Consider the following 21,959-nt stretch of genomic DNA (forward strand, 5'->3'; position numbering starts at 1 on the left):
AGTTAGCACCGGCATTATGGCAGATTGTTAAAGGAAAGTCTAGATTGTTTGTAAGATGGATGGCTTATAAATTTAAAGAAATTTGTTTGGTAACTCAATGCTTTAAAAATGTTTAGCTTATGGCCATGTCGCAAAATATTGTAAGAGAGAAGTGCGGTGTGGTCACTGTTCAAAAGGACATTTTTTTAAGGATTGTCCAGATCGAAGACAAGAGCCAGAGTGTTGTAATTGCAAAGGAAAAAATGAAAATGTTGCTGTGGATAAGAAATGTCTGGAATACTTAAAAGCTTTGGAAATTTATAAAAGAAAAATAAGTTATGGGTAGACAATTAAGTGTTGCAATTAAATGCACAAAAGGCTAAAGTGGTAGCACTTCAAATAAATAAAATAATGGAGCAGGAGGATATCTCGGTGGCTCTCCTACAGGAGCCATATGTGCTAAAAGGAAGTGTGATAGGATATCCTAAGCGATATAGAGTGATAGCATGTGGTGAAATTCCAATGACAGCTATGATTATAAGAGATAAGGATATAGTTGTTACAAAAGTGTTATTTTTAAGTGGTGAAAGTTATATATGTTGTGAGTTATTGGGAGATTTTGGAAAATTATATATGGTTACTGTATATTGTCAACCATCAGTAGGAATAGAGCAATATTTGGATTATTTAGATAGGATGTATAGCATGATTGGTTCTTGTGGGGTTGTAGTCGCCATTGATTCCAATGCCTGCTCTCCGCTCTGGGGCAGTGAAGTCTCCAATGGTAGAGGTGTGTTGCTAAAGGAGTTCTTGGCTGCTTCAGGAATGGAAGTGTTAAATACTCCTGGACATGTTCCAACGTATTCCACAGTGCATGGACAATCATATATAGATCTGACTTTGGCAACTCATTCTATAATTGCCAAGATACAAGATTGGAATGTCCATGAGAACTATACAACTAGTGATCATAATAGCATCTCTTTTACATGTACTACAGATGATTGTGTAAGAACATATTATGACATTGAAAGATATATGGATAAAAGTGCGAGGTGGCCAAGGTTTGAAAATGTATTTATGAATGATATTAGAGCAATAGATTGGAAAAGCCTGACATCTAATCAATATGTTGAACAGCTGACTGCAATATTGAATGATGCGTGTTCTAAGAGCATGAAGAAAAGGTTAACAGACCTGTATTTTGGTGGAATACAGAATTATCAGATAAAAGAAAGCAAACTTTTAGAATTAGAAGAAAATTTCAGCAAGTGAGGAAAAATGGAAATACAGAACTAAGTGCCGTATATAAAGAAATGTATAAAACTAATAGAAAGGAATATGTAAGGGCTGTCAGTAAAACTAAACAATTAATGTGGAGAAAATATGTGAGTGAGCAAGGATCCACAGATCCGTGGAATTCTTTATTTAAAATTATTACTAATAAAAAGAACTTATCTGAACTCACATGTACTATTGGTGATGGGTGTGAACAAACATTAACGTGGGGTGATTCAGTGAACAAAATTTTGGAAGATCTCTTTCCAGAAGATGGTGATCAAGATAATTTGCAGCAAAATATAGATCAATATTGCTCTGTGATGCCGGAAGAACAATTTATATTAAATGAGGTGGAACGTGCTATAGACCAGGCAAAGGATGGTAGGTCACCGGGTCTAGATAAAATTGAGGTCTCTGGAATTATATTTAGATATTTTTAATAAATGTCTGGAGGAGGGTGCCTTCCCGGCAAAATGGAGAACTGCTCAAGTAAAATTATTAATAAAAGGAACCGATCGAATGTTGAATGAAACAGGTTCTTACTGCCCAATAGCTCTCCTGTCTATTTTAGGTAAAACATACGAAAGATTGTGTAAATCGTCTGATGATTAAGTATAACCCTAATAGTATGTCTTCAGAAAGCCAGTATGGTTTCAAGAAAGGAGTTTCTACTGAAGATGCAATTTATAAAATGTTGCAAACAGTAGAGGAGGTGGAGAGCAGTACGTTCTTGGTATTTTTGTTGATTTTAAAGGAGTATTTGATCACCTTTGGTGGGAGGGCATCCTATCTAGAATAAAAGAAACAGAGTGCAGTGTTCTACTGCTTTATATTCTGTGTTTAAAAATTATTTTTCGGAAAGAGAAATGATTGTCAAAACGAAATACACTCAAATTGTTAAAAGAGTAACAAAGGGATGCCCACAGGGTTCGGTGATCTGTCCCTTTGCCTGGAATATGGTTTTTGATGAGTATCTGACCGTGGATATGCCTGGTATCACAAGGATAGCATATGCAGACGATCTGGTGATTTTAGTACAAGGAAATGCAAGATCACTAATCGAAAACAAGGCTGAAAAAGCTTTAAGAATATTGGAGCATTGGACTTCAAAACATAAGTTACAGATTTCCAAAGACAAAATGGGGGAGTGCTGTCTGATATGCTAAAGTAATTAAGTATTTGGGCTTAATGATAGAAGAGCATTTGTTCTTTACAGAACACATTAAATATGTAAAGAATAAAATAAGAAATTTATATGCCAAGCTCTGAAGGGTGATTAGAAAGGACTGGGGTATAAAAAGAAGAGCCCTGAATTTACTGAATGTTTATTCATTCCTATAGTATGTTATGGAAGCGGAGCTTGGGTACATAGGATAGAAAATGTGATAATTCAAAAACATTTAGTGCAGGCACAAAGGTTTGCCTTACTAGGAATTACTAGAGCATGTCAGACAGTGTCCTCTGAAGCATTACAGGTAGTTTCTCGAAGAATACCAGTACAATATGCTGTTTTAATTGCTGGTATGGCTTATTTAACCAAGAGAAATATAAGAAAAACTATTATGGGAATAAGTACATGTCCAGAAATACAAAAGGTGTATACCAAAGTTGATGTCAAAAGTGAAAAGAAAAGATTTTTGGAAGAAATTAAAATTAGATGGCAAACAAACTGGGAAGTATCTGAAAAAGGACGACAGAATTTCATATTTCTACCAAGAATTGATATAGTTGATGTTAAAAAGAAAGTGGCTACAGTTTGGTTTACAGGCCATGTTCATGGTAACAGGACATGGATTAGCCCTAAGATTACATCAACTTGGATTAAAAGATATGGACCTGTGCATGTGTGGAGAACCTGAAACATCTGAACATGTGATGTTGGAATGTAACAACTATGTTGACTTAAGAAGAGAGTTAGAAATTTCGATTGGCATTCTGGAGAAAGAGAGACTCCATGTTATGTTCACTGATAAACGATTATTTACTTATTTTAATAAATATGTAAGCGAAGTTTTCAAAAGAAGAAGAATGATCCTAGATAGTAGAGGCACGCCTCCTCGTGGCAGGGATGTCAACTCGTCCTATTGAGATTGCCGCAGTGTAAACTCAGTCTATTTCTCTCGCACGAGGCTAAGTGGCCAAACGATAAGAAGTTTTATTTTTACTTTACTGTTTGTTTATTTAATTAATTAACAAAAATTGAATTTCAAAGATTCCGACACTATACCCATTTTTGATCTAGCTACGGATAGGCTTTGGCCTAGGTAGTGGTGGTTCAAATGAAGGTCAGAATGGAAGTCCCACCATTGTGAAGGTGCATGTTTTGGTTGTCACAGAATGACCTGATTTTGCTGAAATTTGGTCCACTTTGCTTGAGTTTCACCTGAATATTAGTTCTATGAGCATTTTAGACTCTCAGGTAGCAAGCCTAGCTTGGCCTATCCAAGAGAATGTCTGTGACAGCTTCAAGGACCATATTTGATCTTTTCTTAATGGATTACAATACTTATTGTATGCATTTTTTAAAATTTTAATAAAAAGAATTAAATATTTAAAACAGCTGATTTTTTTTTACACCTTTTATTTAAAAAAAAACAAAAAATATTAACTTTAGCTAAAAATTAAAAGAAATTATAGGCATAAAGTATAAAGATGAAACTATTAGTTTGTTCCATTTTACAATTTTAAAAAAAAAATTTTTAAAAAAAGTACTGATTTTTGGGTAAAGGGATGGTTGAGAGGGAGAAGACAAAGAGTGGTCATTAATGGACACTGCTCTTCTTGAACTAATGTGATTAGTGGAGTCCCCCAGGGTTCAATGCTGGTCCCATTCTTGTTTTCTATATTTATTAATGATATTGTTGAAGGTATATCAAGCTTAATATTTAAGTTTGCAGATGATACAAAAGATCTAGAAAAATTAGGCAGATAGGCTGAGAAATGATAGTTGAAATTATCATTGATAAATACAAGGTACTGTGCATGGGTAGCAGTAATTCCAGATTAATGTACCAATCACATGGACTATGCTCAGTGTAGTGGAAAATAAAAAAGATCTGTAAGGGGAATAATTATGCAGTCAAATATGAAGTTCTCTGAACAGTGCAGACAGTCTGCCAAGAGTTCATGGGGCTTTGTCAGTGATATGCAGGAATTTTTCTAGCAGGGATAAGGAGATAATTATCCCTTTTTATAAGGCAATGGTTAGGCACTATCTTTAGTACTGTAAACAAGTCTGGAAGTCTCATTCTAGGAAAGATGTGGATCTGTTGAAATGGGGATAGAGAAGGTCAACAAGATTGATAAGGGGAACAAAAGGGTGCCCTTACCAAGAAATACTTCAGTTTTGCAAATTAGCATTATCTGGAGACAAGGCACCCATAACACGATCTCATTGAGGTGTTTAAGACTTGGAATAGATTGGGCTCAATGCTATTAGCGTTCTTTCTCATGCACAACCTGCACACGTAAAAGGGAGGGGGGGCATAAATTCAAATTGAGGAAGGATGGTTGCAGGATTGATGTGAGGAAATTTTTCTTCAGTGTCAGCAGGTAGTTAATTGTTGGGAACAGACTTTTAACTGTTGTTGTGAAAGTGGGTATTAATATTGACTCCTGGCTTTCACTATAGAGTCCCTCTTCTTGTGCCTGAGTGAATTGCAAACATATGTACATTCGACCTCTCTCTCTCTCTCTCTCAGCATTTTTGCAGTATGGTCCTATATTTATCAAACAAATTATCGGTTGGTGTAGTGTGACTTAATCATTTTCTGACCTCTAGTGCTGGATTTGGTTAGTCTGGAGCACTGCTGCACATTTTTAGAGGCCTTAAAAGGCTGTGTGGAACCTGGAACAACAGTAACTTATAGCCCTGTTGGCTTTGGGTCACTGGAGTAACCGCATCCTGTTAAATCTGGCCGTGATGACAAATAATGTCAGTCTGCTGTCTGACAACTGTAACAGATTGTCAGACAGAAGACTCAGCCTGGTTCTAGTCCACCGGTCCTTTTTTCAAAAGAAGTTACCCATTTCCCTCACAATGGAATCTCCCAATAAAACTGTCCTCTAGAAGAAACTAATAGGTACAGTTGACTATTCTGTTCTGAAGGCCAAATTTCCATCTAGTTTAATTTGAGATGAGTACACTCCTTACATTGACCACAAAGAAAAGAATCATGAGGTAAGCTAATGTTATGTGCTACATTGACCTCAGAATACATGCCATGAATTCATGACTCATGTGAGTCACCCTGTGGCCATTCCTGTTTGAGTCTTGATATCCTAAGACACTGCATTCAAAGTGGATCATGTAGTACCCATTTTTAAGATAAGAATTAAACTTACAAAATATTTCAATTAATTAAGCAGTTACTAAATTTATTTTCTACTGAACTTAAGAATTTACACTTATATATTAAAAAAGAAGTTAACTTAGCAGAATCTCCCAATAAAACTGTCCTCTAGAAGAATCTAATAGGTCTGTTCTGAAGGCCAAATTTCCATCTAGTAATTCCTGCTTTACAAAAAAGCAGGAATTAAATTTACAATATATTACATAAAACTTCACAAGCTATTATAGAAATTAAGCAAAAAATAAATAAATAAATAAAATAATAAATAATAATAATGTACCAAACTATTAACCCAAACTTCCTACAGTCCACCAGATGACAGCTATGCCACTTTCTCTCTGACTGTTAAGTCTCTATGCAGTAAATCAATAGTAAATCAGTAAATACTATACAAATACGAATAATCACATTTACTACTTGGGATTTTATATTAATGATATGTTAGTTAAAGACCATTACAGGATTGAAGTTTAAAGCTTACTACAATGCGTAGGTGAAATTGTTATAATATTGTCTCTTATTTCTTAACAGCTTGTGTTTCCTAACACATTTATATTTCAACATCAAGAAGACAAAATTAAATTTATGCAAAGTACAGATAGACGTATTGTGTTAAGACTGTAAAGGTTATTCTATGAAAAGGTTAATCTAGTTGTAATTAGACTAGTTATGGGCAAAATTCATTATCAGTTATTTTAATTATTATAATAATCAATTATGAAATTAAAAAAAGTCAACAACACAAATAGAAATGCCAGTGACCAGAATCACACTGATGTTATCACAAAGCTAATCTCTCTCTCTCTCTCTCTCTCTCTCTCTCTCTCTCTCTCTCTCTCTTTAACACACACACACACACACACACACACACACACACACACACACACACACACACACACACACACACACACACACAGGGAGAAATGACTGTAAACATCTTCTAATTTAATTTTTTACTTAAAGATATGCATTTTTTTTGAAATTATTTAGCCCATACAATTTGTGATCAACACAAATTGTATGGGCTTAATCCATGCCGAAGAAGAGAGGGAGTATTCAAATTGCATGGATTCATGGGGCACGCGTCCCCCCCCCCCCCTCTCTCTCTAAATAACTTGGCATAATGTCATGTCAGACTTAAATTTTAAGTCTGTCATAAAACTTTATTAAATCTGCAGTAATTTTAGTAATTTAAAATGAACTATTTCATCAGTTTCCAAGTGTTATGTAAAACTGGTCCTTGAGGTTGTTACAGACATTCTCTCAGATAAGCCAGGCAAGCTGTGATTGCTACCTGCGAGTCTAAAATGCTGATAGAACTAATATTCGGGTGACATTCAAGTCAAGTGGACCCAATTTTGGCGAAGTCCGGATGGTCTGTGACAGCCAAATCCTCTGCTTGCACCTTCATGATGGTAGGACTATTAGTAATCTTTGGTATAACCTCTATTCACAAGCACTGGGGGACCACCCAGGTGTGAACCAAAGTAACCAGGGGTGGAGGTGTGGCACCCACACCACATGGGGAATGCCACCGTCTGGGTTACCAGGCATTACTAGGTGGTAGATGACTCTCATCAACCAGTGCAGTACCACCACTTTGCTTATTGGAGGCTTGAAGTGGTGGAACCCATGTTTAGTCTCCAGAGCGAAGTTCCGATCAACCCTTCCCCACCTCTTTCATCATGCAGTATGACTGATGACTTTTGAGGTTATGATGAAAATCATGGTGAGATCCAATCTTCCTTACATTTCGAGGGTACAGCTCTAAAACGGTGTTCGCAGGCTGGCCGCTAGTTAGTACACCGGACCGAACCCATTGGAGACTTCCGAATCAGCTAGTGTATATATAATCTTTTCTTTTTTCTTTTTTTTTTTTATGTAAACCCCAAACACGAGAGGTATTAGAACCTATAGTATTTAGTACCGTGCTTGGGTGGGGGGTTGAAAAGACAAAAGAAGATATTTGTTGACATTGGACTTGAACTTCTGTAGACTGCAATTTTCAGGAAATACGTATGAAGGAAGGTTCTTCCAGAAAACAGCAGTTGAATGAATAAACGAGGAAGATGAGAAGTTGGACAGTAAGTGGATGTTGGCTGGTGGCAGCACGTGTTTGGACCATTTTGAAAGAGAGAGCGGGAATTATAGAAGCCAATTCAGAAGAACAGTGCTCATGGAAGTATCTGTAGAAGAGGCATGCAGCAGAAACAGTACGTCTATGAGACAGCGAGTGGAGAGACTCTGTTAGAGATGAATCATTAATTAACCTAACTGCTCTCTTCTGAATGGAATTCAAGAAGCCTGAGAGAGGTTTTGGGGGCACCACCCCAGATGTGGGAACAATATTCCATGGCAGGGCAGATTTGTGATTTATACAGAGTGAGCAGCTGTTTGGAAGAAAAGTAAAAAAAAGAGAAAACCAAGTTTTTTAGATGCAGAGGAAGCAATATTTGTAATGTTCTTGTGCCAAGAGAGATTAGAAGTCAGGGCAATCCCCAAAATAAATATATTATTTTGCCTAGAAATCGGAGTGTCACTAAAGATAAGCATAGGAGCAGAAGAATCCTTTTTGTGAGATATAAGACAAGACTGAGTTTTAGAAGGGTTGAAATCAACTAAGTAGTCTTTGCTCCACTGGAGAATTACCTGAAGATCGGCATTTAAGGAATTGGCAGCAGATTTTCAAGAAGTTGAAGCTGATTGAGCAGGACAAGGTTTCTCAAAACAGAAAGTGGAATGCAATGTGCTATCATCGGCAAAACTATGGATAGGATTTCCAGTCAATGGAAGAAGGTCATTAATATACAAGAGGAAAAGAGTGGGGGAAAGAACTGAACCTTGGGGGACATTGGCATTAGTGGAGAAGTTAGAAGACAGAGAGCCATCTACCATCACCCTCAGTGAGCGATCAGAGAGAAAATTGGATAACCAATTACTAAAAACAGTTGGCAAACCATAAGATGGAAGATTGTTTAGAAGACCTTTATGCCAAACACGATCGAAAGCCTTTGAGATGTCAAGAGCAACTACTTGTGTTTCACCGAATCTTTCCATTGAATTAGTCCATAAATGGGTAACATAAGCCAGAATATCACCAGTGGATCGACACTGACGGAATCCATACTGGCGATCGTTGATCAGACAGAAGGTTTCTAGGTAGTTTAAGAGTTGGCGGTTAATTGATTTCTCCATTACTTTAGAAAGACTAGAAGTAATTGTAATGGGACGGTAATTGGATGGGAGGGATTTATCACCCTTTTTAGGAACTGGCTGGATATGAGCAAATTTCCAAGCAGAAGGAAAAACACCTTTGGAATAAGAAAGTGAAAAAAAGGCGGCAAAGAATAGGAGTAAGTTCAGGAGCACAGGTTTTGAGAACAAGTGGAGAAATACCATCGAGACCTGGAGCTTTCTTAGCATCAAGATTTGTCAAAATCCTTCTGACATCCTTTTGACAGAAGACCACAGGAGTCATTGAATGGAGCGTGTTGGGAATGGTGGGAGGTGTTTTACCAAGATCATTAATACGGGAGTTAGAAGAAAAATGGGATGCTAGCAGGTCAGCTTTATCCTTGGCTGAAGTGACAACAGAACCATCTGGTTTGGACAGAGGTGGGAGCAGAGATGGGCAAAAGTTGCGGCCAATAGCTTTGGCAAGAGACCAGAATGCTCGGCTAACATTAGGGCAAGAAGCAAGTTTTCTACTCTTAGCCTGTTCAAACTCGAGTTTGGACTGATTAATAACTGCTTTACAATTGTTGCGAGCTTTGGTGTAGGCAGAAAATGAAACTTGAGAATTAGAAACAAGCCAATCACGATATGCAATATTCTTCTCTTGAACAGCCTTAGCACATTTATTGGATAACCAAAGTTTAGATAAAGGACGAGATTTTAAAGTGGAGTGTAGGATAAAGGATTCCATTCCTGCAAGAATAATTTCATTGATACGATCTGAGCAAACGTTGATATCAGAAGTTTTGAAACAGTAATCCGACCAAGGAAAAAAAGAAAAGAAGTCTCGCAGGTCATCCCATTTCCATTCTTGTAATGCCAAACAACACGAGGTTGGGAATAGCCATGAGATAAAGGTCCCATTGGAGAAGGGACAATCAGATCACCAAGTTGTGATCTGAAGTGTCTAAAGGACCTCTCCCTTCACCCGTATACTTAGAAGGGTTGTTTGTGAGAAAAAGATCAAGCATATTGGCTGTATGATTAGGATTGTCTGGTACTCTTGTAGGTAAATGAACAATCTGTGTAAGGTCATTAGTAATTGCAAAAGCTTCAGCATCTAGAAAACGGAAGCCAGCTGGAGTTGTGAACATTAAAATCACCAAGGAAAATTACCTCACTGTTAGGAAAGTTGGACTGGAGAAAGTCAAGTTGCAAAGAGAGGAAGTCAAAGAGTTCCAAGTGATTAGTGGAGTTGGGAGAATGGTAGAGACAACAGATGAATTTGACACAATGAAGTAGAGAGATTTTAAGCCAGAGAATATCAAAGAGAGGAGATTCCAAATTGCCAAGTCTCTGACAGGGAATATCAGAACGGACATATGCACAAGTACCACCATTCTTACCATGTGTATGCCATATCGAAAAATTTCATTGCTTCATACAGCATGTACCCCCCACTTTTTCTTACTGTTGAATACACCATGAATTGTCAAACTAATAGAGTAAGCTTATCTGAAAAAAGATCTAAACCTCCCAAACACTTCTGATATGACCTGATGCTACTGCAACAGGATCCAGAAAGTTGGGCAGATGGGCTGAGAAATGGTAACTGAAGTTTAACATTGACAAATGCAAAGTATTACATATGGATAGCAGTAACCACAGAGTAACATACTGTAAGAGTACACTCTTACAAATAAAATGAAAATATTTATTTATCTGAAATAAAATCATTAACACCAAAAAGAAAAAAAAAGTGAACTTTGAAAATAATGAATTTAAAAATAGGGAGGTTATAAATGGGTGCATTAAATAGCAGTTAACTGGAGCAAGAAGTAACAAGTAGTACAAAGGGGATGAACTGAGAAAAAACAAAACTCTGGCCCATACTAGGGACGGAGTGGTTATTTGCAAACAAGTGAGAAAGGGTTGCTAAGATGGGAGACAATAGGACCATGAAATAGCATCGTGAAAAGAACATTTGATGTAATCTGAAGCTAGACAGAATCAGAACTAATTGGGACAGTTTGTGTAAAAAGAAGACAGTTTACACTAAATTTTGACAAGCATCGAAATTTAGTGTAAACATGAAAATAGCTAATTTTGAGGGCACTTGGCATACGCAAAAGGGTTGTATTACTGAAGTGTGAAATAAACAAAAAACAAGAAGATTACAAGGGGTTTGGTTTCTTGCACAAGGCTGATGGTTTTGCTAATTTTTTTTAGGAAATAGGAAGGAGTGAGAAATTAAGTATAGTAGTGGTATTTGTTGAGAGTCCTGGGGGAGGAGTTCCGAACTTCTAAGGAAAAAGGGTTTGGATGAGAGTTTGGGAGTTGGAGAGACTGAGTGTGGGTTAGAAGTTTTTGAGTTTGAGCTCAGAAAGAGAGAAGGGTAAGAGATCTAAGATGAAGAATAAAAAAGGGGGGGGGGAGTTAGTGAGGGAAGAGAATGTGAGTACATGTGCACTGAAGGGTTTTTTTTTTTTTTTTTTTTTGTGGGGAACGTGTGGGTCTAAAGTTTAAAGTAAAAGTGGAGTGCAGTTGGTTGATTGGCAGTCTAGTAATATAACTGCATTTCTGAAGGTTAATTCATGTAGGAAGCTGCACATTTGTCTAGATCTGGTCCTGCCTAGAATGAGTCAGATACGCAGGTGTGTGAAAAGAAATCTAAATGGAAAGAGTGTCCAGTAGTCGGTTGATCAGTGAGTCTAGCAACATAATTGCATGCTGCATTTCTGAAGATTAATTTGTGTAGGAAGCTGCACGTGTCTAGATCCGGTTCAGCTTAGATTGAGCCAAGTACGCAGGTTGTGAGTTAAGAGATCTTCGTGGAAAGAGAGTGCCCAGTCCAAGAGTTTGAGAAGAAGAGATAGACTTCCAAAAAAAAGCTTGAAAATTGATGTGGGAAGCCTCTCTGGTAACGAGAAAAGTCCAGCTGAAAGATTGAAAACGAATTGGAAGTAGCAGTTAGATTCGGAATGTGTTCCAGTTTTATTGAACCCCTAACTTATAGACTTATAAGCGAACTCTGTGAGATATTGGTTGATATTTTCTTTCAATGGAAATTTTATTGTAATGTACTGTTAGGTTATTAAGTTAAAGACCATGAAATGATGTAGGGGTACTTAAAGGGGTAAAGGAGAGGGAAAAATAAGGGAATTAATAACATTAATCATGGGCATAGTAGAAAGAGAATGTGAAAACATATATAATTTTGCTAGATAATGATTAGCAGATAATATTATAACAGATAAAATTCTAGGCAATGAGTTATGTGTAAAAAGAAAGTTATTTTATTGAGGAACCCTGCCCTGTATCAGAAAAGGTAGGTAACCAATATGCTTGTGGATTAGTTTGTATTAAGTACTATTGATGTAAGGTGATAAGTAGTAATTGAATTGATAGATGATTTGTACTAAGCTTTCTGATGTAGTAGCAGTAATAGAGGCATGTGATGCAAGAAAGCAAGCATATGAGCTTATATAGCACAGCCAAAAAAAAAAAAAAAAACAATTCCTCTAAAAGTTTGTCCAGTTCCTCCTTGAATTTATTTAAGCTATCAACTTCCTCAATGACAGATGGAAGTTTGTTCTGGCAATTAACCACCCTCTGGCTAAAGGCAAATTTACGCACATCTATTCTACAACTGTCTTTCCTCAATTTGAATTTATGCTCCCTCATGTTCGTAATCTGAGCAAGTGGAAGAATCCCATTGGAATTCAGCATGTTCAATCCTTTCAAGGCCTTATACACCTCACTCAGATCACCTTGCAGGTGCCTGGTCTCCAGCTGCTACAGTTTGCAGAACGTAAACTGTTCTTGGTAAGTGGATCCTTTCGTTCCTCTCACCAATCTTGTTGCCCTTCTCTGTATACACTACATCCTTCCTAAAATGAGATCTCCAGACCTGTATGCAGTACTCAAGGTGTGGCCTGACACACCTTATACAAAAGGATAATCACCACCTTTTCCCTGCTAGCAGAATTCCTGTATATCATTGACAATACCCCATGACCTGCTCTGGCAGCCTGTCTGTATTGCTCAGAAAACTTCATATCTGACTGCACAATCACTCCCGAGTCTTTTTCATTTTCTACCACCCTAAGTGCAACACAGTTGGTACTTTCCCCTGGGGTTACTTCTACCTATATGCAGTACTTTGCATTTGTCAATGTTAAACTTCAGTTGTCACTTCTCAGCCCATCTGCCCAAATTTTCTAGATCCTGTTGCAGTAGCACACTGCCATTACTGTCACTAACAACCCTATCAACCTTTATATCATTTGCAAACTTCGACACTAAGCCTGATATACCTTCATCAATATTATTGATAAATATACAAAACAACAGTGGACCCAACAGCAAACCCTGTGGGACTCCACTAATAACATTAGTCCACAAAGAGCAGTGTCATTGATTTACCGCTCTCTGTCATTGATTACCACTCCCACTCAGCCACCCTTTTATCCATTGTAGCAACTTACCTTTAATACCATACCACTCCAATTTGTACAGAATCTTTCATGCGCAACAGTGTCAAAAGCTTTCCTTAAATCAAGTATATGATATAAAAATTATTTTTTGCATCTAGTTCCTTTGTAACTACATCATAGTATCCAATCAGATTTGTCCGACAAGACTTTCCCTTGACAAACCCATGCTGTGTCCGAATTATTGCTTCAGTCTTGTCTAGATGATCCTGCTGGCACCTCCATAGCCAGGTGAGCAGGAGCGGCAGTGTGTAGCATACGCTTCTTGATTAGACAGGGGTTCGAGCCCGTGACCACCAAATACGGAGGATGCGGAAAGGTCAGGGAATGACCACCACATATCTCCGGAGCAATATGGCCTTAGTTGCTAATGCTCCTAAAAACCAAATAACAAACAACAAACATGATCCTGCAATTCATCCTTAACCAGTGACTCCATTATTTTAACCACAACAGAAGTTAAACTAACTGGTCTGTAATTACTCGTGTCACCCTTAGATCCTATTTTGTGAATTGGTGATATATTTGCACATCTCCAGTCTGTGGGGACTTCCCCTGAGTCTTGTCTAGATGATCCATAATTATAGCTATGGGTTTGCTTACTTCCTTTGCCTCCTTTAATATAACTGGATAGATCCCATCAACCCCAGGTCTTTCTTATATTTAACTTTAACAATTTCTCCTCCACTTTTCTTTCAGTTATTACAAAATCATTAAGCACCCTGTTACAATTTTGATAAACTTCTGGCATTTTCCTCCTTTAATAACTCCTCATGTGTGAATGTAGATGTAAAATACTCATTAGATTATCAGCTATCTGAGCAGGATCATCAACAGTGAAACCATCGATGTGAAGTGGACCAATCCGATTCATCCCCTTTCTTTTACAATTTATATAAGTAAAGAATTCCTTGCACATATCGCCTTACCAGTGTAAGATATATGCGAAAATCTTTAAAGTAATTGTTGGAAATTATTGATTAGTGTGAGAGATTATCAATAAGAAAAAAAAAAGAAAGGAAGGAAGGGATGTGTTAACCAACGTGAATTATATATATGTGTGTATATGCATAATAGTTGATTCATATGTGTGAGATAGTAAAAATTCTTGTATAATAGTTCTTATATGTAAATTCAAATTTGGAATCTGTATATAACCCCAGGGGCTAACATCTGGTGAGTATGGGCTTGGCATATCCAGGGTCATGAACTGGATATCATCATTCTTCTCTTTCTTGATGACTCCTTTCTACTTCTCTCTCTCTCTCTCTCTCTCTCTCTCTCTCTCTCTCTCTCTCTCTCTCTCTCTCTCTCTCTCTCTCTCTCTCTCTCACACACACACACACACACAGGGTAACTCAAATTTTTTTTGGCTGGTGAAGCATAAGCCTCAGGCTTCCTTTCACCTAATAATAATATACAGTGGGCCTCTGCTTTACAATTGGTTCACTTTGTGATCATATCACTTTATGATGGACTTTCCGTTCACCATACGATATGTAGTGTAGTAAGCGCTGGTTATTGTGATCTGGTATTTGCGAATTGAATTTTAATTTTATTAAATGCTGATTTCTGATAAGCGAAAATAGGAGGAATATTATCCATAGGCTATAAAAGTAAAGATATAAAGCACAAATTTACATTTTATTACCTTCCAATTAGCAAAATTAAATGATATGTGAAAATTGGAAGAATATTTCCCACAGGTTAGCAAAATAAATTCACTCTTTCTTACATAGCTTAATAATACTGTAATATGCACATGCTAACTACTTGATATTTCTGTTCACTGACATTTTTTTTGTTGTAAAATTTAAAACAGTAAAAAAATAAGCAATTAATAACAAAGAACACGGCATACATAAAATTGCAACTAACACGATACATGCAAGTGAGATACGGAGTAATAATTTTATGAAAATTTTAAGGAATGAAGATCAGATTCCATGGAAGGGAAAACACATTTCACCATAATAACCCAAGAATTCCAGCTATTGGATTGCAAATGCAATAACAACCAATTTATAATTGATTGCACTAACAGAAAAGCCCAATAAACCAGGAACTGCAAATTGTTTTTATTGTTTTATGGTCGTGACCTCCAAAAATATCACAAAGGTGTGCAAAATTTATTCTTACAACCGAACATATGATAATGACAAAAGTGTAGTGCATTTTAATCATTTGAATTTGTTTTCTGGAATTTGATTCTATAAAGTGACAGATTCTACTAACCAGTAGTATTTTTTACAGTTACACACAATTATTACACATATATATATATATATATATATATATATAATTTTATATACATTAACATTCTCGTTACACATATATAAGACATTATATTATACCTCCTGGTGCACTTCGTACGTGTAAGTCAAGGGTGGCTCCTAGGCAAAAGCCCATCTCCACCTAGTTCATTTGTTTTGGCGTAGAAAATCTAGCCTAAAAACATGTGCGAGGTATTTTACCACCGCCAATATAAGACAGCTATTGCCCGGTGCCCTTCTCAACAAAAAAAAGGCCCGGGTTGATGTTATGTATTTGTGCCGAATGCAAAAGTTCCACACCCACTGGATGTAGTGCAATACCAGTAGGTGTTAACAAATGAATTACTAGTGGAGAACTTCCACTAATTGTTATATTAAATAGTACAATACTTTTTTTTTTTTTCAAATATGCTCAGAGTCTCTGAATTACTGAGAACCAAGAAAACAATATATAACATACATCTTTACAATAACAATTGACATAAATCTTGTCAGTAACAATTGGCCAAAATCAATGCAACATTAATTAACATAAATCAGCACAATAGCAATCCATATAAGTCAACACAATAACAATTAACTTAAATCTTCTGTTTGCACTTAAACCTTTTGTCTTTTGGTCATTTGTGAAGTCAATTCCCAGAAGGAGCTGAAGTTCTTAGCTGAGTCCTCAATATGAAAACGTATCTTGAGAAGATTTGCAGAGCAGCAAAGTTATTATGGTCTTCAACTAAGATATTTACATTGTTCTCCAATAAGTTTGGAGCTGCAGACATTAAATCCGTTCTAAGTTGAGAGCACAATGGACAGTTCAGAAGTACATGAATCCACGTTTCATATTCCCCACATGTGCAGTACGGATCAGGCTCCAGGCCACGCTCAAATAACTTAGCCCGGAAGGACCCATGCACTGTTAGCAGATAAGAAGTTGTCATAGAAGGTCTAAACCACGAAATAACTCCAGGGGTTGTTGGGAATTCCACTTGCACAATATACTTTCTTGTTACAAGCCTAAATTCGCCCTCATCCCATCTTTTTTGCCAGACAACAGTAATTCCTTCCAAAGCCTTTTCTTCTCCCTTTTAAAGTTGCTGGCTGGGTCAGTCGTAATTCCAAGCATTGCCTTAGACTGTCCTTTTTTTAAGTAGTAAATCAAACTCCGAAAAGCAATATATAAAAATACAGGAATCGTACCACCAGGTATTTGGAGTGTGTTGTTTGAAACAGTCCTTGGAATATTATTGATCATCAAAAGAACTGATCTTTGTGTGGAAATAAGTTTCTGTTTCACTTTTACCTTTGATACTTTTTGGTATCAAACACTTGCAGCGTATGATATAAGAGGTAAAAATATGGTTTTATAGTAAAGGTTCAAGGTTTTCTTTGATAATCCCCACTCTTTCCTTGAGACTCTGATAACTGAGGCTGTGAAAAAAAAAAACAGATTTTGTCCCTAGTTTTGACATGAGGCAGAAAACTGAGTTTATCATCTAAAGTGATTCCCAAATACTTAGTTTGGAATACGTATGGTATTTGGGTATTATTTAGTCGGATTCTGGGTGGTCTGTTGTGGCTAAAATGGTTCTTAAAAGTCATAAAACTGGTTTTTCTGGGGGATATTTTCAGTTTGTTGACTGTAGCCCATGACATCAAGTCATCCATGATAGGCTGTATTTTCTCTTCAATTATTCTCCTTGTGTTTCCATCAGCAACGATCACCAAATCATCCACATAGGCTATCTTACTGATACCATTGTGTTCCCGCGTTAACCATTGATCCAGCACAGCGTTCCAGAGGAGAGGTCCCAACACTAATTCTTGGGAGGCATCCTATTGAAATCTGAACCCAGTATGTAAGATGTTTTGCCACCACCTTAATATGTCTGTCGCTAAAGTACGATTGCATAACATTGTAGATATACGCATGATATTCTGTGGATCTCGAGCTCCTGAGGGCATTTTCCCACCATAAAGTGTCAAACGCGCCTTGAAAGTCCACAAACACAATGAGCACGTATTTAGCAGGTGAGTTAGACACATAGTTGGTCAGAAGATTTAGTCTTCAGTCGACCGTCCTTTCTTGAAGCCGTATTGTGCTTCTGAACATAACTGATGATCACATTTTTTGGATTCTTAGGGCTAAAATTCGCTCAAACAATTTCCCCAGGTTTGCTAAAAGCTAAATAGGTCTGTAGGCCATGGATCTGATATTAATTTCTCAGGCTTGTGCAGTATTTTTAGTAGAGCTATTTTCCATTGACGAGGTTATTCATCAAATTTAAAAGAATGTGTGGAAAAATTTCAAAAAATTTAACTATGACTGTGTTCTCAATCAGGTCAATACCGGGGCATTTTCTTACCATTGAGCTTTCCTATGGCAGAGCCCAAATCCAGGAGTGAAAAGGGTTCAATGTCCTTCATACTTTTCATTATCATGACGTATTTGCATTTGTTCAGGGGAATCTAGATCCGATATATCTTTGGGGAATAGGTTGTTAATTATGGAATCCACCGTAGACATCCAGTCCTGAGTCTCTTGACCATCTACTTTAACTGTGTTATAAACATCTCCGCAAGCCATTTTGTTCCTTGATATCCAGTAAAGCAAGCCCCACGGTTCTTTATTTCCTATATCCGTTACAAAATTTTTCGAACAACTTTCTTTTGAGTTGGAAATTGCCTTTTGATAGTTTTTCCTTAGAGTACTGTAAGCTTAGATGAAATTAAATCCTCGAGAGCTAATCCTCTAGGGTCAGTAAAATGCTGTGCCAGAAGTTGGATTTGGTATTTAGATCCACTGTTATTATAAGATTTTTAGAAGCGAAATTAGTACATATATTGTCCAAACGATGGAGAGGCAATTGTGTGTCTTCACTAGGCGGACAGTAAACAGATGCAATGCAAAAATTTATGAAAGGTATAGAAATCATTAAACAGGTCACAGTGTCCGTGCACAGACCTGTAATGTTGGTAACAACCAGATAATTGTTTATAACAACTATGGCACTTTTTGGAGATTTGTCAAGCAAATGAATAATTCTTGCTGAGGTGGGAAAACCCATAACTTTGTGGGCCCCTACCTGCAAAGAATAAAAGGGTTCCTATATATATATGCAAATAATATCAAAATTATTTTCAAATGCTGTTATTCTAATCTCATCAATTGCCACTCTGCAGCGCTGACCATTTATCTGAAGAACTTTTATCCCCTCATGTATAATATTATATAAAATTGGATTCTTATTGGCCAACACTGTTGCTGAATTTGAACCATTATCACTCATGTTTGGTTCTGCTGTCCGTAAGATGTACTGCTTTTAAGTATTCTGGACACTTGGCATCCCTTACAGAATGATTGCAATCTCTACCATGTCTCTTGCAGTTGATTCATTTTGGAGAGTCTTCTTTGTGGGGACAATCTCCGTAGACATGACCACCCTCTGCACAGTGTCCACAAGAAACTGCCTTATGCGAACAAAATTGTGCTGAGTGGCCATACCCCAAAACAACAGAAACACTTGCTTACAATCGTGAACTTATGGAATCTTGTGAGATGTAAATCCTAGATAGATTCTATCGCTATCTACAATATACCGCATCATGCGAGGACTGAACCCAACCACCCAATTAACCACCTTTCCACCCGATCCAGAACTATGGATCGGGTGGAAAGGTGGTTAATTGATGATTAATTTCATCTAAGCTTACAGAACTAAATCTGAAAGTCACCTCATCTTTAACTTCATCCTGTGAGAAACCATAGTCTTTTAAGTTTTTAACAAAAAGCTCATCAAGTATTTCCTCCTTAGCATATTCACGAGGGACACCGGATATTAACACTGTTCGATTAGACAACCGAGGTTTCTCAATTGTAAGACCTATCTCTTTCAAAGCAGAAGACGAATAGATCCTATTACCATCCACCGAATTTGTGGTCTCCACAAGGATCCCCCTATTCCTAAGGAGACGGATACCTTTTACTTTCATCTCCTTGTGGTCATGCTTAATGACTTGTCACCTTCTGCTTTATATCCTAGCTCGAACTTCGTTAATGAGAGACTGGCTGTTCTTATCTTCTTCATCATTTAACAGATATTTATTTAGAGTATACCCAGTATAAAATAAAATAAAATATTTCCAGAAGCTTTCGGAACTCGTGTCCCTTTCTCAACTGACAGAATTTTTGAATACATTACAAGCAAAGTGTGGCACGTTACTCATTCGTCATTGTTGTAGCACGGACGTGTGCTGCCTTGCGCCAGTGATCATCCATCAATAAAACGGTTGTCTCCAGGATTGGATGTATACGCATGCCTTTCTGGCGATTTAATGCCTTAGGGTTGTTCATTATGTTTAGTGACTCTAGCCATAGGCGGTGGCGAAAGTGTCGCGCGTGGTCCACTATCTCAAAGTCGCGCTTGGGGTCAAGATCGTGGTTGGTAGCCCAAAAATGTTCTGCAAGCGCGGACTGGTCACGTGAGTAACGTGTCATGAGTAACGTGCCACACTTTGCTTGTAATGTATTCAAAAATTCTGTCAGTTGAGAAAGGGACACGAGTTCCGAAAGCTTCTGGAAATATTTTATTTTATTTTATTTTATACTGGGTATACTCTAAATAATATCTGTTAAACTATGGACCCCAGTACTCCAGGCCCATTTGTCACTTCTTCATCATCATTCAAAGTCTTATTTTTATCTTGTTCCCCTTTTGTAACAGTTTTAGGGGTCTTTGATTTCCTTTTACCTTTACGCTTTACTGGTGTCTGAAAAGATTCTTTGTTAGGAGACACCTATTTTGTTGCAAAATCAACAGAAGAAGAATATGCATCAGAAGATGATGAATATGCTTCAAATTCCTGGGACCAAGTAATATCTTGGTCTTCTTCTGACATTATGTTTATTAAACAAGTAATTCAGAAGACAACAAACAATTAATTTCAAACTTTTGGAGCAAATGAATGGGTGAAATGGGAAGTTTTTTTTTTTGGTCAATGCTGTATAAGCTTGTTTTCTTGTATTACATGTCTCTACTAATGCTAATCAAAGAAGAAAATGCACTACATCCTTCTTATTGAATATTTTAGATGAAGCGAGTGTATAAGTTTGTTTTCATTATTTAATATAGTATAATGCATTTCTGTAGTTATAATTTTTTAAAAATTATAGTTAAAACTGGAATGGTAAAACAATGCATCAGTAAGACCTAAGCATGCTTCGCCTAGGTCTTACTGATGCATTATGTTTTGCAGTTTTAATGTACCATAACTTATTAGAAAATTATTAAATTTTGAATAGATAAATTTTTAATGACTGTGTTTTTCACCTCCCATCAACTTCAAGTTACAAAGCATTAGTTGTCATTACTAATTGCTGATTTGATATAGTCTCTTATTTAATTCAGTTACCATCTGAGGAAGATCCCGAAGAAGGTATCAGAGACCTTGTTGATGTTATTTTGAAAAAAATGGTAGGTAGTCACATTCTTTCATCACTGTGTAAAGTTATTAGTATGGGCTTATAGCAAAACATTAACAAAATGATTTTAATCACATTTTTCATTAATTAATATAGAAAAATTACAATGAGACTAAAGTTTTAGTCTCATCTATAAAATAACTAAAACCATTCTGGTATATGACCAGATTGGTTTTAGTTATTTTAACATAATCTTTTTGTTATTGGCTAATAAAAGAAAAGTAAGTAACTCATTATTATAAAAATAGCCACACCTTAATGCTAGAACCACCACAGTCAATTTGATCATTTGCTTACTTTAAATTGTTGTAGTTTTGCAGCCCTTTTAACTACAGAAATGTGAGTCCATGACATTTCCAAACTTTCCATTAACTTACAGTATGCACAATTGCAAATAATTTTGCACACATTTTTTTTTTTAATTTTAGCTCTATACCTAAAACTGCCAAATCACTCAATTTGAATGTTTGTAAAATTTCAATAAATTAATTTTTATACAGTTAATTTTTGGCACCTCGGTAGCCAGGTGAGCAGGAGCAGCAGTGCCGTAGCACACGCTTTTTGATTAGACCGGGGTTCGAGCCCGTGACCATCAAATACGAAGGATGCGGAAAGGTCAGGGAATGACCACCACATATCCCCGGAGCAATATGGCCTTAGTTGCTAATGCTCCTAAAAACCAAATAAAATCTCTCTACCTCATTGTTTCAAATTCATCCGTTGTCTATACTGTTCTCCCTACTAATCACTTGGAGCTCTTTGACTTCCTCTCTTTGCAACTTGACTTTCTCCAGTCCAATTTTCCTTGGTGATTTTAATGTTTGAACTGTAACTATAAAATTTAGTAACTAGAACTATAAAATTTAATTTTAATTTTATAGTTCTAGTTACACTGGTTATTTTTATTTTAGATAAGAGTTTTTGTAGATTA

At 36.7% G+C, this 21,959-nt stretch overlaps 1 protein-coding gene across 2 annotated transcripts in view; it reads left to right on the top strand.

The window, feature by feature from the left end:
* The window catches only part of LOC150091184 (calaxin-like), a 175,641-nt gene that overhangs the window by 109,579 nt on the left and 44,103 nt on the right, over positions 1–21,959 (top strand). For both annotated transcript variants that reach the window (XM_090382671.1, XM_090382664.1), the window contains exon 5: positions 20,955–21,020. In XM_090382671.1, coding sequence (XP_090238797.1) covers positions 20,955–21,020 — 66 coding nt within the window. The remainder of the gene's footprint in view (positions 1–20,954; positions 21,021–21,959) is intronic.

This window comes from Mastigoproctus giganteus, chromosome 1 (assembly GCF_048544385.1).
Source record: "Mastigoproctus giganteus isolate SK-2022 chromosome 1, ASM4854438v1, whole genome shotgun sequence".
NCBI classification, from domain to species: domain Eukaryota; kingdom Metazoa; phylum Arthropoda; class Arachnida; order Uropygi; family Thelyphonidae; genus Mastigoproctus; species Mastigoproctus giganteus.